At 49.5% G+C, this 14,615-nt stretch overlaps 1 protein-coding gene across 1 annotated transcript in view; it reads left to right on the top strand.

Annotated features, from left to right (window-relative positions):
• HTT (huntingtin) overlaps positions 1-14,615 on the top strand; it is a 123,957-nt gene that overhangs the window by 6,440 nt on the left and 102,902 nt on the right. Inside the window, exon 2 of the mRNA XM_068974776.1 lies at positions 10,722-10,805. Coding sequence (XP_068830877.1) covers positions 10,722-10,805 — 84 coding nt within the window. The remainder of the gene's footprint in view (positions 1-10,721; positions 10,806-14,615) is intronic.

Raw genomic sequence — 14,615 nt, 5'->3', positions numbered from 1 at the left:
CCGGGCCTGTTCTGGGCCTCTGGGTTACAGTGGTGAATAAGGGCTGGTGATAAATCCTGTGGAGAAAAACGAAACAGAATTCGGGGGTGGGGGCGGTGCTGTGGGGTGTGGTTTAGGGTGTGAAGCCCACTGAGAAGGCACCTCTGAAGCGGAGGGAGGGAGCGGGCCGCGTGGGTGTCTGAAGGAGGAGCGTGAGGAGGCCGGGAGCGGAGGTGATGGGCAGCCTGGACGGCGTCATGCCCCAGTCTGAGGACTTCGAATATTCCCCTGCCCAGATGCACACTTGTGTCGTCAAACAAGTGATGTAATTTGTGATGTTCAGCCAGCGCCAGATGCTGGTGTGAAAGAAACTGGGTCACTTCATCATCACTGGTGGGACTTAGAAAGGGGAGAGCTACTCTGGAAAAGAGTTTACGGCAGTTTCTTACAGAACTAAACTTTCGATTACTATATGATCTGGCTGTAGCACTCCTGGGGCTGTATCCCAGAGAACTGAAAATGTATGCTTACGTAAATCTGTACACAAGTGTTTGTAGCAGCTTTATTCATAGTAGCTCCAAACTAGAATCCAGTTAGATGTCTTTCAACAGGTGATTGGTCAGACTGCTGAGCAGTAGAAAAAGGAACAAGCTCCTGATAACACACGCAGCAGCTAAGGGGACTTTTAAGGAGATTGTGTTAGTGAAAACAGCCAGTCCCCAAAGGTGACACACTGTTGGAGAAGTGAAAGTGAAAGTCGCTCAGTCGTGTCCGACTCTTTGTGACCCCATGGACTGTACAGCCCATGGAACTCTCCAGGCAAGACTACTGGAGCACGTGGCCTTTCCCTTCTCCAGGGGGGTCTTCCCAACCCAGGGATCGAACCCAGGTCTCCCCCATTGCAGGCGGATTCTTCACCTGCTCAGCCACCAGGGAAGCCCTGCATACTGTCTGATTCTCCTTCTGTGACGTCTTTGCAGGAGCGGAGAACAGATGAGTGGTTGCAGGGGCAGGGGCAGGGGCAGGGCAGAGGGTGAGGGAGTGGGTGTGGTTCTGAAGGGCAGCTCAGGGATCCCCATGGTGATGGGAATGTCCCCTCTCGTGACTGGTGGCAGAGACACGAAAATGTACACGTCTGAGAAACTGTGTAGAGCCACCTAGATTCACACAGACGAGTAAAACCGGACATCTGAAGATCAGTGGCACTACTCCGCAACGCCTGTTCTGGCTGTGACTGTTTTGTAAAATGTTCCCCTTGGGGGAAACTAGGGGAACTGTACCCTGAATTTCGTTTATTTCTTATGATAGCACATGAATCTGCAATTACCTTGTCAAAAGCTTTAACGACAAAGGCTGCCCTGGTGGACAAGGGATTAGGCGTGAGAGAGGCTGTGGAAGGGACGGGAGCTGATTGGGAGCAATCAGATCAGCTGAGCGGCTGCTGCAGGGCTCAGAGCCCGAGCTGGAGTGGCTGGTGCCTGGCGGGTGGCAGCGCTGGGGGTCCCCTCTGGAGGGAGGGCTGCTGAGAAATTAAGATGACGATTTACGTATCATAGAAGCCACCATTTCAAAGTGCACAGTTTAGTGGCTTTTAGTATGATCATAAGGCTCTGCAGCCATCATTCCTGTCTCATTTCTGGGACGTTGCGTCACCCAAAAAGAAAGCCCATCTCCGCAGCAGTCAGTCCCCGTCCCCTCCGCCTCCCCCAGCCCCTGGCAACCCCTGACCTGCTTCTGTCTCTACGGCACTGCCAGTTCTGGATGTTTCTTACGAACGGAATCATTCACATGGGGCCTTTGTGTCAGATGTTATTCACTTAGTGTAACAGACTGGACTTTGAATAGCACTTTCTTCTATAGTATTCAGTCAAATCACTAGTAAGAAAGGCATCGATAGCTTTTTTTCTAAGGTATGGACCGTGTAGTGGGGAACTATCAGGCCTTGCTGTCCCTAACCAAGCAGGACTTTTTTTTTTGGCCACACCACACAACTTGAGGAATCTTAGCTCCCCGACTAGGGACTGAACCCGGGCCCTTGCCATTTGTGAAAATGCTGAATCCTGACCACTGGGCTGTCAGAGAATCCCCTCAGCCAGGACTTTCATTTTAAAATTATGTCTGAAACATAATTCCAAAGTGATGTAGGCATTTCTGTTCCTTCTCTGAGGAAAGCGGATCTCTCCAAAGGCGCTCCAGTCTGCTAGGAACACCCACATTAGTCTAGCCCTTGGCTGAACTTGAAGAGCCGCCGCTGCGGGATCAGCAGACCTGGCTCTCTGCCCGGCCCTTACTCCTGTGCTCCTGCCGCGGGGCCGCCTCTGGGCCTCGGTTCTGCGTCCCGCGCAGGCCGTGCAGGCCCGGACTCGGGATGTGTGTATGACGGGACCCGTGGGCACGGACGGTGAGGCAAGTGCGAGGCAGGTGGTTGTCTTCAGTTCCTGGGGTGGCCCAGGGCTTCTCTTGTGCAGCCTCAACCTGGAATCAAATTGTCCACGCTTCATCTTAAAATACATAATTCTGAAGATGCGAATTTAGATGAGACGGCTTGGTTCCTGTCTTCAGAATTATTTCTTCGATAATCAGTTTGATTGTACCGTGCTGTACTAGGGCCTCCCTGGTGGCTCAGGCGGTAAAGAATCTGCCTGTAGTGTGGGAGACCCAAGTTCGGTCCCTGAATCAGGAAGATCCCCTTGTGAAGGGAATGGGAATCCACTCGCGTATTCCTGCCTGGAGAATTCCCATGGACAGAGGAGCCTGGTGGGCTACAGTCCATGGGGTCACAGAGTCGGATGCGACTAAGTGACTTAACACTTTCACTTACTGTGATGTAGAGACCTTGATTTTCATAGGTCCTTCCTTAAAGATGACAGCCACAATGGTATGGTCACTCACCTCAAGCCAAACATCCTGGGGTGTGAAGTCAGTGGGCCTTAGGATGCATTACTATGAACAAAACTAGTAGAGGTGATGGAATTCCAGCTGAGCTATTTCAAATCCTAAAAGATGATGCTGTTAAAGTGCTGCACTCAATATGCCATCAAATTTGCAAAACTCAGCAGTGGCCACAGGATTGGAAAAGGTCAGTTTTCTTTCCAGTCCCAAAGGAAGGCAATGCCAAAGAATGTTCATCTTACTGCACAATTGCACTCATTTCGCACGCTAGCAAGGTAATGCTCAAAATCCTTCAAGCTGGGCTTTAGCAGTACATAGACTGAGAACTTCCAGGTGTACAAGATGGATTTAGAAAAGGCAGAGGAGCCGGAGATCAAATTGCCAACATTCATTGGATCATAGAGAAAGCAGGGGAATTCTAAGGAAAATATCTGCTTCATTGGCTATACAAAAGCCTTTGATTGTGCGGATCACGACAAACTGTGGAAAATCCTTAAAGAGATAGGAATACCAGACCACCTGACCTGCCTCCTGAGAAACCTGTGTGCAGGTCAAGAAGCAACAGTTAGAACTGGACATGGCACAGTGGACTGGTTCCACATTGGGAAGGGAGTACGTCAAAGCTGTATATTGTCACTCTGCTTGTTTAACTTATATGCAGAGGACATCATGCGAAATGCCAGGCTGGGTGAAGCACAAGCTGGAATCAAGATTGCCAGGAGAAACACCAACAGCCTCAGATACGCAGATGGATACCCACCCTAAGGGCTTCCTTGTGGCTCAGCTGGTGAAGAACCCGCCTGCAGTGCGGGAGACCTGGCTTCCATCCCTGGTTTGGGAAGATCCCCTGGAAAAGGGAAACGTTACCCACTCCAGTATTCTGGCCTGGAGAATCCCATGGACTGTAGAGTCCATGGGGTCGCAAAGAGTCCGACGTGACTGAGTGACTTTCACGCAACACCGTAATGGCAGAAAATGAAGAGGAACTAAAGAGCCTTGTGATGAGGGTGAAAGAGGAGAGTGAAAAAGCTGGTTTAAAACTCAACATTCAGAAAACTAAGATCATGGTATCTGGTCCCATCACTTCTTGGCAAATAGATGGGGAAACAATGGAAACAGTGACAGACTTTATTTTCTTGGACTCTAAAATCACTGCATATGGTGACTGCAGCCACAAAATTAAAAGATTGCTTGCTCCTTAAAGAAAAGCTATGAAAAACCTAGACAGTGTGTTAAAAATCAGAGACATTATTTTGTCGACAAAGGTCCGTCTAGTCAAAGCTGTGGTTTCTCCAGTAGTTGTATGGATGTGAGAGCTTGACCATAAAGAAGGCTGAGAGTGGAAGAATTGATGCTTTTGAACTGTGGTGCTGGAGAAGACTCTTGAGAGTCCCTTGGACTGCAAGGAGATCAGTCCATCCTAAAGGAAATCAGTCTTGAATATTCATTGGAAGGACTGATGCTGAAGCTGAAGCTCCAATAGTTTGGCCACCTGATGTGAAGAGTTGACTCACTGGAAAAGATCCCGATGCTGGGAAGGATTGAGGATGAGATGGTTGGATGGCATCACCAACTCAATGGACACGGGTTTGAGCGAGCTCCGGGAGATCGTGAAGGACAGAGAAGTCTGGCGTGCTGCAGTCCATGGGATCATAAGGAGTCAGGGGTGACCTAGAGACTGGACGACAACCGCCACCTTACAGACCCGCGTTTGTGCACAGGTTGCATCGTCGCATAGTTAGAGGGCATGACAGTGGCTTGTCTTGATGTTGAAGGTGGAGTTTATGAAAAATGACTGAAAAGTCAGGACAGCTCTTACCCTGTCTTTCCAGTTCTCACCTTGTTCCTCCAGTTCCTGCCGAGATCAGGGCGGTTCCATGTCAGTCACTTTGATTTCCATACTTACACCTTCCGTAGAAGCAGTCAGTTTGACATATCAGTTCAACAATTAAATCTGATTAAATCTCATGGGGGAATGAAATCGTTGTCGTTTTCTTAAAACACCAAGTTGTTTATTGGACAGAATAAGATGGGAAGGAGGTGTTTCAGGCGGGCACCAGCGAGGCATTTCCAGGGGCCAGAGTTCCCCGCAGGTTCCAGTACTGGCCTGGGAAAGTTGGCTGAGGCCAGGCTGTCCTGGGACTGGTTAAGCCGCCCGGCGTTTGCGCCACGGGGGGTGTTTGTTGCTTTTGCAGCTGTGTCGCTGCCCTGACGTCCCTCAGGCATGCTGTTGGATGGTTTTTTTTTTTTTTTCAGTTTTCTGATATTTTTGGCTAATGTCTCTGTGTTGGGGTGTCTGAGGATGAAGTCTGGTCCTCAGACTTTAAAATACCCACTTTAAAATGTGGATATTCTTCAGTGTGATAGGAGATTTTGTTGGATAGTTATTTAGGTAGCAGTCAGATAGCTTGTTTTTATGCTCCTCCCCCAAGATAGGTGCGTGCGTGCCTGCTCAGTTGTGTCCGACGCTTTGTGACCCCACGGACCGTAGCCCGCCAGGCTCCTCTGTCCATGGAGTTATGTAGGCGAGAATACTGGAGTGGTTGCCATTTCCTCCTCTAGGGGATCTTCTGTCCCCAGGGATCAAACCACACCTCTTGCTTCTCCCGCGTTAACAGGTGGATTCTTTACTACTAGCACCACCTAGTCATTATTGTTTCAATTTTAATATAAGATCAGTAACCACTGAAGACCGTCCATCTGTCTACCTGAAGAATTTTATGATTTTAGAGCTACCTGTTGAGTGCAGAAAAGACTAAAATTCAATCAGGGCAGGTGTTTTCCCCCTCCAATCGGTGTGGATTGCTAGGAAGTGATTTTGGATGAGTTCAAAGAGATCTGAAACGTGCGCTTTCTTCGTAGCTGCCGTGATGGGACGTGAACTCACGGTTTCTGGCAGTAAGGTTGTGACAGTTAGGGTCACAGGCGGGCCGTCACTGACGTCTCGGTCACCCCTGTGGGCTGCCGCTCAGACTCCACAAGCTGCTTGGGCTCAGTCCTGTGGGACTGCTCCTCACTGTCTCTCTTGTTTTAAGCTTTGCTCTTTCTGCTTCTTTCCATCTCTTGGTTTTGGACACTCCAGTTTAACATAATTATCATTTATCTTCCGAATCCTGTTTGTAAGACCGACTTAGGACTTTCGATTTGTCTCACTGTGTATCTAACCTGCCCTTTGGGCTTCCCCTGTGGCTGAGCTGGTGAAGAACCGTCTGCAGTGCGGGGGGCCTGGGTTCCGTCCCTGGGTGGGGAAGGCCCCCTGGAGAAGGGAAGGGCTGCCCACTCCGGCATCCTGGCCTGGAGAGCCCCGTGGACTGAGTCCCTGGGGTCGCCGCTCCTTTGCTCTCTGTGAAACCACCTGTCCAGTGTAGGTGCTGTGCTGAGTGCCCGTGGGAGTCACGATGTGGCCCTTGCTCTCAGTGAGTCTGTCATCCCTGGAGAGGTAACCGTGGGAACAGTCACTTCCAAAGAGAGTGATGCAAGTGCCGGCTCAGGGCAGGGCCTGGGGCAGGAGCTGCGGGGGAATAGGGCAGGCTTCCCCGCTGGCTCAGCGGTAAAGAATCCGCCTGCAATGCAAGAGAGGGAGATGCAGGTTTGATCCCCGGGTCAGGAAGATCCCCTGGAGACAGGAGATGGCTGTCTGCTCCGGTATTCTTGTCTGGAAAACCCCATGGACAAAAGAGCTTGGTGGCTACAGTCCATGGGGTTGCAAAGAGTCGGACAAGACACAGACACAGACACATGCACAGACACACACACACAGACATGCGCACACACAGACACAGACACACAAACACAGACACACAGAGACACACACACACAGACACAGACACACACAGAGACACACAGACACAGACACACACAGACACATAGACACACAGACACACACACAGACACACAGACACATAGACACACAGACACACACAGAGACACACAGAGACACACAGACAGACACACACAGACACACAGACACTCTCTCTCTCTCTCTCTCTCTCTCTCTCTCTCTCTCTCTCTCTCTCTCTCTCTCTCTCTCACTTTACCTCTGTCCCCACAGGGAGCTCAGAGGAGGAGCTAGACTGGAGCGGACAGCGCAGGAATGCACTTTTATTCGGTGGGTTCGACCTTAGCTGTTTCGCTCGTTTCATTAACTTTGCCCCGGTTTTAGCTGGGGGCCTCTGGCGCAGCACACGCGGGGCTTAAGGGAATCAGGCAGCGGGTTCAGAAAGCTGTGTCATTGTTTGTTACCTGTGTTCTTGCGGCCTAGTCCACACAAGAGGAGAGAGACACAGGTCCTTTTACAGCTTGAATCTGTGTGGGTCACTTTTCTGCTGTGACAGCCGTAAGTCGCGAGGTGGCTCAGTTCAGTGCTTGTCAGCTGTTTCTGGTTGCCGCCCCAAGAGTTGTCTCAGAGCCCAGGGTAAGAGGCTGCCCACAGAGGGGCCGCTGCCTGTAGAGCTGGGAGACCCGGGAAATGCAGCCCATTCAAGGCTTTCGGCAGGTTTTCACTTTGGAAAGGAGCCATGGAGAAGAGAGTTTGCCTCCTAACATATTGGGAGAGGTCAGTGTTCTTTAATTGCCTTGATGACTTAAGGTCTTCAGCTAGGTGAGCTGCTGTAATTGAGACTTTAATGTTGTGGCTCAAAGAAGAGAGCATTTAAGCTCTCATAGTGCTTTCTTTTTCAAATTGAGGTATGATATATACGTACGCACGCACGCACACACACACATAGTTGCTGTTGTTCACCCCCTCAGTCATGTCTGACTCATTGCAACCCCATGGACTACAGCACCCCAGGCTTCCCTGCCCTTCCCTATCTCCCAGAGTTTGTTTGCTCAAACTCATGTCCATTGAGTCAGTGATGCCATCCAACCATCTCATCCTCTGTCACCCCCTTCTCCTGCCTTCAGTCTTTCTCAGCATAAGGGTCTTTTCTTAAGAGTCGGCTCTTCACATCACGTGGCCAAAGTATTGGAGCTTCAGCGTCATTTCAGTTCAGTTGCTCAGTTCAGTTGCCCACTCTTTGTGACCCCGTGGACTACAGCACGCCAGGCTTCCCTGTCCATCACCCTGTCGCAGTTTACTCAAACCCATGTCCATTGAGTTGGTGATGCCATCCAAACATCTCATCCCCTGTCGTCCCCTTCTCCTCCTGCCTTCAATCTTTCCCAGTCTTTCCTGAGTCTCTCCCATCAGGAAGCTTCCATAAGCCTCTTATCCTTATCTGTCAGAGGGCAGACAGAATGAAAACCACAATCACAGAAAACTAACCAGTCTGATCACATGGCCCACAGCCTTGTCTAACTCAGTGAAACTGTGAGCCATGCCATGTGGGGCCAAATGAGATGGACAGGTCTTGGTGGAGAGTTCTGACAAACTTGGCCCACTGGAGAAGGGAACGGAAACCCACTTCAGCATTCCTGCCTTGAGAACCCCATGGACAGCATGAAAAGGCAGCTTGAGCATCAGTCCTTCCAGTGAATATTCAGAGTTGATTTCCTTTAGGATTGACTGGGTGGATCTCCTTGCCGTCCAAGGGACTCTCAAGAGTCTTCTCCAACACCACAGTTCAAAGGCATCAATTCTTTGGCACTCATCCTTCTTTATGGTCCAGCTTTCACATCCATACCTGCCCACTGGAAAAACCATAGCCTTGGCTAGATGGACCTTTGTTGGTAAAGGAATGTCTCTGCTTTTTAATATGCTGTCTAGGTTGGTCATAGCTTTTCTTCCAAGGAGCAAGCATCTTTTAATTTCGTGGCTGCAGTCACCATCTGCAGTGATTTTGGATCCCAAGAAAATAAAGTCTGTCACCGTTTCCATCTTTTCCCCATCTATTTGCCATGAAGTGAAGTGATGCTATGATCTTAGTTTTCTGAATATTGAGTTTTAAACCAGCTTTTCACTCTCCCCTTTCACCTTTATCACGAGACTCTTTAGTTCCTCTTCACTTTCTGCCATTAGGGTAGTGTCATCTGCATATCTGAGGTTATTTATATTTTTCCTGGCAATCTTGATTCCAGTTTGTGCTTTACCCAGCCTGGTATTTCGCATGATGTACTCTGCATAGGAGTTAAATAAGCAAGGTGGCAGTATACAGTCTTGACGTACTCCTTTCCCGGTTTTGATCCCAGTTCACTCATCAGTACCTTTTTTGGTGTGCTCTCTTCCCCTTCCAGGCCTTGGTAAATTTCACATCAGTTTCCATTCCCTTAAAGGCAAAGACTGTGTGGCATAAGTTGAATCATCTGTCTGTGCCTTGAAGCGGATGCCTTGAGCCTCATCCTCGTGTGTGTCAGCTGCTTGCTTCTCTCGCTGCCAGGCCGTGTTCCATCACTCCGCTGCGCTGTTTGCCTACTGGGACATGTGGCTTGTTTCTGTCCCCGCACTGTTGAAGCGAGCGACTCCGGAGGGCGGGGCTGGGGGGCCTCTGCCTCCTGTGGTCACTTGGGACCCAGGCTCCCTCCATCCTGTCACCCTGCAGCCTTCTTGTTGTCTTTGTCTGTATGTTCAAAAACTGGGTGTTAGAAGTGTCTGTTCCAGTTGGGGGAAGCTAAAAGGAGGGGGTGGTGCCCTGGGCAAGCCACGGGGCAGAAGCTCCAGCTGCTACTTGGTTCCCGTTTCGTCTGCGAGAACAGTCACTCGTCTCTGCCTGGCTGCAGGGAAGCTGGGCCGTGGGACTTCTCAGCAGGAAGCTTGTGTCTGAGAAGGGAAGCACGATGCTTTGGTGGGTGACCAGCAGCCCGCAACACGGCTCATCAGTGAGTCTCTTTCAGGAATGAGACCAGTGGGGGACATGGTCACCTGTCCATGTGGTGAGAGACCCACTGGCTGGTCACGGGGGCCCCTCTCCGCACGCCCTGGGCTTGGCCTCACATCCGGGCCTGCCTTTCCTTCTCCTGGACCCTGACTTTCCGCTTTGGAGACTCTTCCTTGTCCATGTTCTTGCCTGGCCACGTCCGAAGTGCCTTTTGAGGATGTGCCTTTCTTGGTTTGCACAGTTGGAAGAGTCTGTTCCTTCACGTGTAGTTTTTTGGAGCCTGAGGTTGCATTAGGGATTAAGCGGAGGTGCTGGTCAGTTAGCATTCTAATCTCTTCGGCGCTCTTTGTAGAATTCCCTCAGAAACGTAGTAGTCCTCTGGCGTCAGTGTTCCCAGTTAGCGCCATGTCCTGTAGCTGTCAGACCCTCGGATCCTTTTCCGGATGTGGTCATCAAGCCTGATTTATTTTTCGCTTCCTCTTTGGATCATGCCCGTCTTCTGTATTTCTCTGGTGCATACCTCAGAGACCTCTGAAGTCCTAAGTTTGGGTCATCTTCTTGACCAGTCTGGTTGTCTCCTTTTTAACACTTGGGCTCAAAAATCTTACTAGGAGGCTTTTGAGAAAGGCTCTGGGCAGGGTGCTTGTTAGTAGCCATTTGGGGGTATGGGAGCCATTAGCCATTGTGTTAGTACATTCTCTGATGCTTACCGTGTGAGGCCGTGTGGTTTTGCGCAGGGGCCACCGCGCAGGGGAGGCCTTACACTGTTGCACTGAGTTGACACTGCCTCTGTCTGCGCGATCCTGGGTGAGCCCTGTTGGCGGCGCCGCCGCTTCTGCTACAGCAGAGAAGGCAGGTATGTTAGTGGCGCCCCTGGCTTTTCTGTAGAGCCCGGTCCTGTACGGGGCCCGGGGTTCGGCCCACCCCCGCCTCTCTGACCTCAGGGCACCCTGCCCCGGCTCGGGGTACCTGGTTTTCCTCCTTGAAGTCAGGAAGCTCTGTTGAATGAGTGAATTAATGAATGAGTGAATGCCACGTAGAAGCTGAAGGAGTGGACAACACTAACTGCCTTTCCTCTTTTTTTTCCCTTTTCAGAAAGAAAGAGCTCTCAGCCACCAAGAAAGACCGCGTGAACCACTGTCTGACAATCTGTGAAAACATCGTCGCTCAGTCTCTCAGGTAACTGCACTCCGACCTGCCTAGAGAAAAACAGAACACGTCCCTGTCTGCATTCTGAACGGGCTAGGCTGTTCTTTGTTGCCCCAGTTGTTTGGAAACCTTTACGGGACCCCTCCCCCTTCTGGCTGTGGATACGGAGGATTTCCAGACACTGTACTGAGTGAGACTTCCTTCTTGTAATCTTACACTGTGTCGTTGCAGCCGTTAGGATAACCAAACAGCACGTTTGTGTTTTACTTATTGCGGTGGTAGGAACAGGAGCCTGCCCGATTACCGGGGTCTCGTGATGGATTTTCTTTGGCGCTCTCTCTGTCCGCCCTGTGGGGGTGCTCCCTGCCCATCACAGCTTTGGGGGACGGTGGGGTCATGGGCTCTGACTGGAGGCCCACCTCCCTGGCCCGGTCGTTCCTCTGGGGTGAGCAGGAAGCACCTTCTTGTGTAGCTTCTTTGCTGATTCTCCTCATTCTCCTTGCTGTTGACTGTCTGTCTTTCTGAGTACTGTTCCTCGTACCTGTGGGTGGTAGGTATTTTAAGCCTGCCTCTGAGTGAGTGAGTAGGACACGGATGTGCTTATGGCTTCTGAACTCCGTTACCCAGATGGGACATGGGAAATACTTCCCTTGGCATAAATTATGCATTTTATTCTCCTGTTGGGAAGGGCTCTTTGTAGTCTCTTAGAAAAACCTCTAAGAATAATCACCTTGCTTTTCGGGCTGATTCATTTATTTGGGTGGCACCTCGCAGCTTGTGTTTTATGCGTCCGCAGAGGTTTCATGTAGAGCGTTTCATTTTAGTTGGACTCAGTGCCATTTTGAAAGACAGTGTATGATGACTGTTTTATCTAATTTGTAGAAATACTGTGGGAAGAAACGAAGTGACAAGTGAGACTATGTGCTGAAAATTAAAATACAAAAATTCTAAGTTAGCATGCTGTTGTGGACAACAGTACTAAGTAAAAGTAGGAGAAAAGGTTTGGATTCTGTCTCCACCCCGTATAAGCCAGGTGGCTTCAGACAACCCTGACCCCGTCTTTGATGTGTAAATGCGGCGTTCAGGGCTCTTGTGGGAGGAGCGACACCGTAAGACGCTGTTGAGAGCTGCGTGAAAGTGCCCGTGCGCTCCTGCGAGGCAGAAATCCGTCCCGCGGTGCATGCTGCCCTGCACGCCGCCGTTACTCTTGTGTGAACGCCTGGCAGACCCCCGGGGCCTGCTGCTGCCCTAGCACAGCTGCGCTCACCTGACTTCCAGCATCTGGGTCTCAGGAGGCAGCACCTCACACTGGAAGCTTATGGACCCAGAAAATAGACCTTTTCCATCCTGAGTGCTTCATGCCTTATTCTTAGTTTGCTTCTTGATAATTCCCAATGGAATTGATGGAATGTTGGCTTAGATTCACACGTGAGTGTGGGTGTGTGTGTGAGTGAGTGTGTTCAATTGCTCAGTCATGTTTGACTGTTCGTGACCCCGTGGACTGCAGCCCACCAGGCTCCTCTTATCCGTGTAATTTTTCAGGCAGGAATACTGGAGCAGACGCCACTTCCCTCCTCCAGTGGATCTTCCCCACCCAGGAATTGGACCTGCATCTCTGTGTCTTCTGCACTGGGCAGACAGAGTCTTTACCGCTAGCAATGGCACCCTACTCCAGTATTCTTGCCTGGAAAATCCCATGGACGGAGGAGCCTGGTAGGCTGCAGTCCATGGGGTCGCCAAGAGTCAGACACGACTGAGTGACTTCACTTTCACTTCTCACTTTCATGCACTGGAGAAGGAAATGGCAACCCACTCCAGGGTTCTTGCCTGGAGAATCCCAGGGACGGGGGAGCCTGGTGGGCTGCCGTCTGTGGGGTCACACAGAATCGGACACGACTGAAGCGACTCAGCAGCAGCAGCAGCACCACCACCACCTGGGAAGTCCGCTGAGACATGTTAAGACTGGTGTGTGGTTGTTTGCCGTCGTGAATCGCGGCAGTAGCTGTTAATAGCCCCACGTCTGTGTGCCTGTTGTGTCTGTACCGAGTGATGCTGATGGTCTTCGCGCTGCTTGTTCTATGTAGGATCATATTAACGGGATATTTTTTGGACCCAGAGAGGCTCTCTTTGGTCGCGTCAGATCAGAGAACGTGTTTGCTTAAGATGCTCTCCATACTTTTCAGAAAGTTTGGACTGTAGTGCTGAAGTGGCTCTTCTGCGTACATTCAGCGACTCAGGAAGTCTGGGTGGCTGGCGTGTCCTGTGGTCTCTCCCCTGCTGTGACTGGTCTCTGGCGCATTCCTTAGCTTCTGCCACGCTCTGATGTTGTCTCTCGGGGCTTATTCCAGGCAGCTGCTCGAGTCCGTGAGGTGTGCTGTGACTGAGCCTACTTCGGCTCTCAATTTGGTGGTCTCTCCTGCTGCTTCCTAGATCCGTACGAACATCAGAACCACCCAGAAAATTTGTTAGAAGTACAGGAATGAAGATAACCTCACTGCCTTCTTTCCCCAGCACTCTTTATGTTTTCTGTCCAGTGGAGGGTGAGGATTCATTTTTAACTAGTTTCCTTTTGGGAGGAACTCGACACCCTCATCTAAACAAATGTACTTGATAAGGTGATTGGGTAAAAATAAGTGTACAGGAATCCGTAGATTTCCCATTCCCATATATTAGCGTGAATCTGTTAGAAAATATAATGCTTCAAGAACCAATTCCTAGTAGCACCAGCATATAATATTTCAAGGAATTGACGAGAGATATGCAGGAACTATGGAAGGACTGTATGGACTTCCCTGAATGGGACAGGTTAGCGTGGGGACAGTTCCTTATCATAAAGTTAAACTTTCTCTAAATTCATTCACAGATTTAAAATGAGCTTGATCAGAATTCTAGTAGAGATATTTTTGAACTTGTTCATCTACAAGAATAAATACATCGGTTTTAACAAGGAAAATCTGAAACCATCAGTAATCGGTGAGACCTGCATGACATTAAAATAGCTGTTAGACATTAGAGAAGGAACAGAATAGGAAGTAGGAAAGTGTGTGTGTGTGTGTGTGTGCAAATATGAATTTACGATAAAGGTAGCATCTTGTATTAGTGTGGAAATGCTGGATTATTGAACCAGTTGACTATTTAGGGGAATGTTCTTCATATTGCAGGGAAACATAAATGCCAGATTAATTACCTAAATGTACGAGAGTGAAATCATTACTACAAAAAGAACATTTAATCTTAGTCTGTGGAATGCTTACAATATAAAGGGGAAAAAGTGTTTTATCTAGAGTATAGTTCAGTATGTCAAAATCTGCTTTAAACTGAAACTTAAAGGCAGCTTGGGGAAAGTATTCATGGCGCTTGTATCAGAGGTTTAATAGCTTCTATAGAGAGAGACTGTGAATCATTAAGGAAAAGGCTGACTTTCTAATAGGAAAACTAGCAAAACTATGAATGGGCAGAGTTTGGAAAAGAAGAAACGTAACTGAGCCAGTAACCGTAGTAGCTGACACTTATTTCATGCTTCCTGTGGAAAAATGCTCAGATTCACTAGTAATCACTGGAATGAGGCTAAAACGAAAATCAGAACATTTCTTCTTTACCTGTTATGTTTACAGACATTAAAAAATACTCAGGATTTTGTCGGAGATGATACAACTTTTTTAAAAGGCAACTTGGGTGATTTCACTGGTGGTCCAGGGGCTAAGACTCTGTGCTGCCGATCCAGGGGTCCCAGGTTCGATTCCTGGTCAGGGAACTAGATCCCGTGTGCTGCAACTGAGACCCGGCACAGCCAAATAAATAAATATTAAAAAAAAGGAGAGGCAGTTTGGCCTGTTGGAT

The sequence above is a fragment of the Capricornis sumatraensis genome, chromosome 7 (assembly GCF_032405125.1).
Source record: "Capricornis sumatraensis isolate serow.1 chromosome 7, serow.2, whole genome shotgun sequence".
Taxonomy (NCBI): domain Eukaryota; kingdom Metazoa; phylum Chordata; class Mammalia; order Artiodactyla; family Bovidae; genus Capricornis; species Capricornis sumatraensis.
This window is presented reverse-complemented; position numbering and strand designations above follow the sequence as displayed.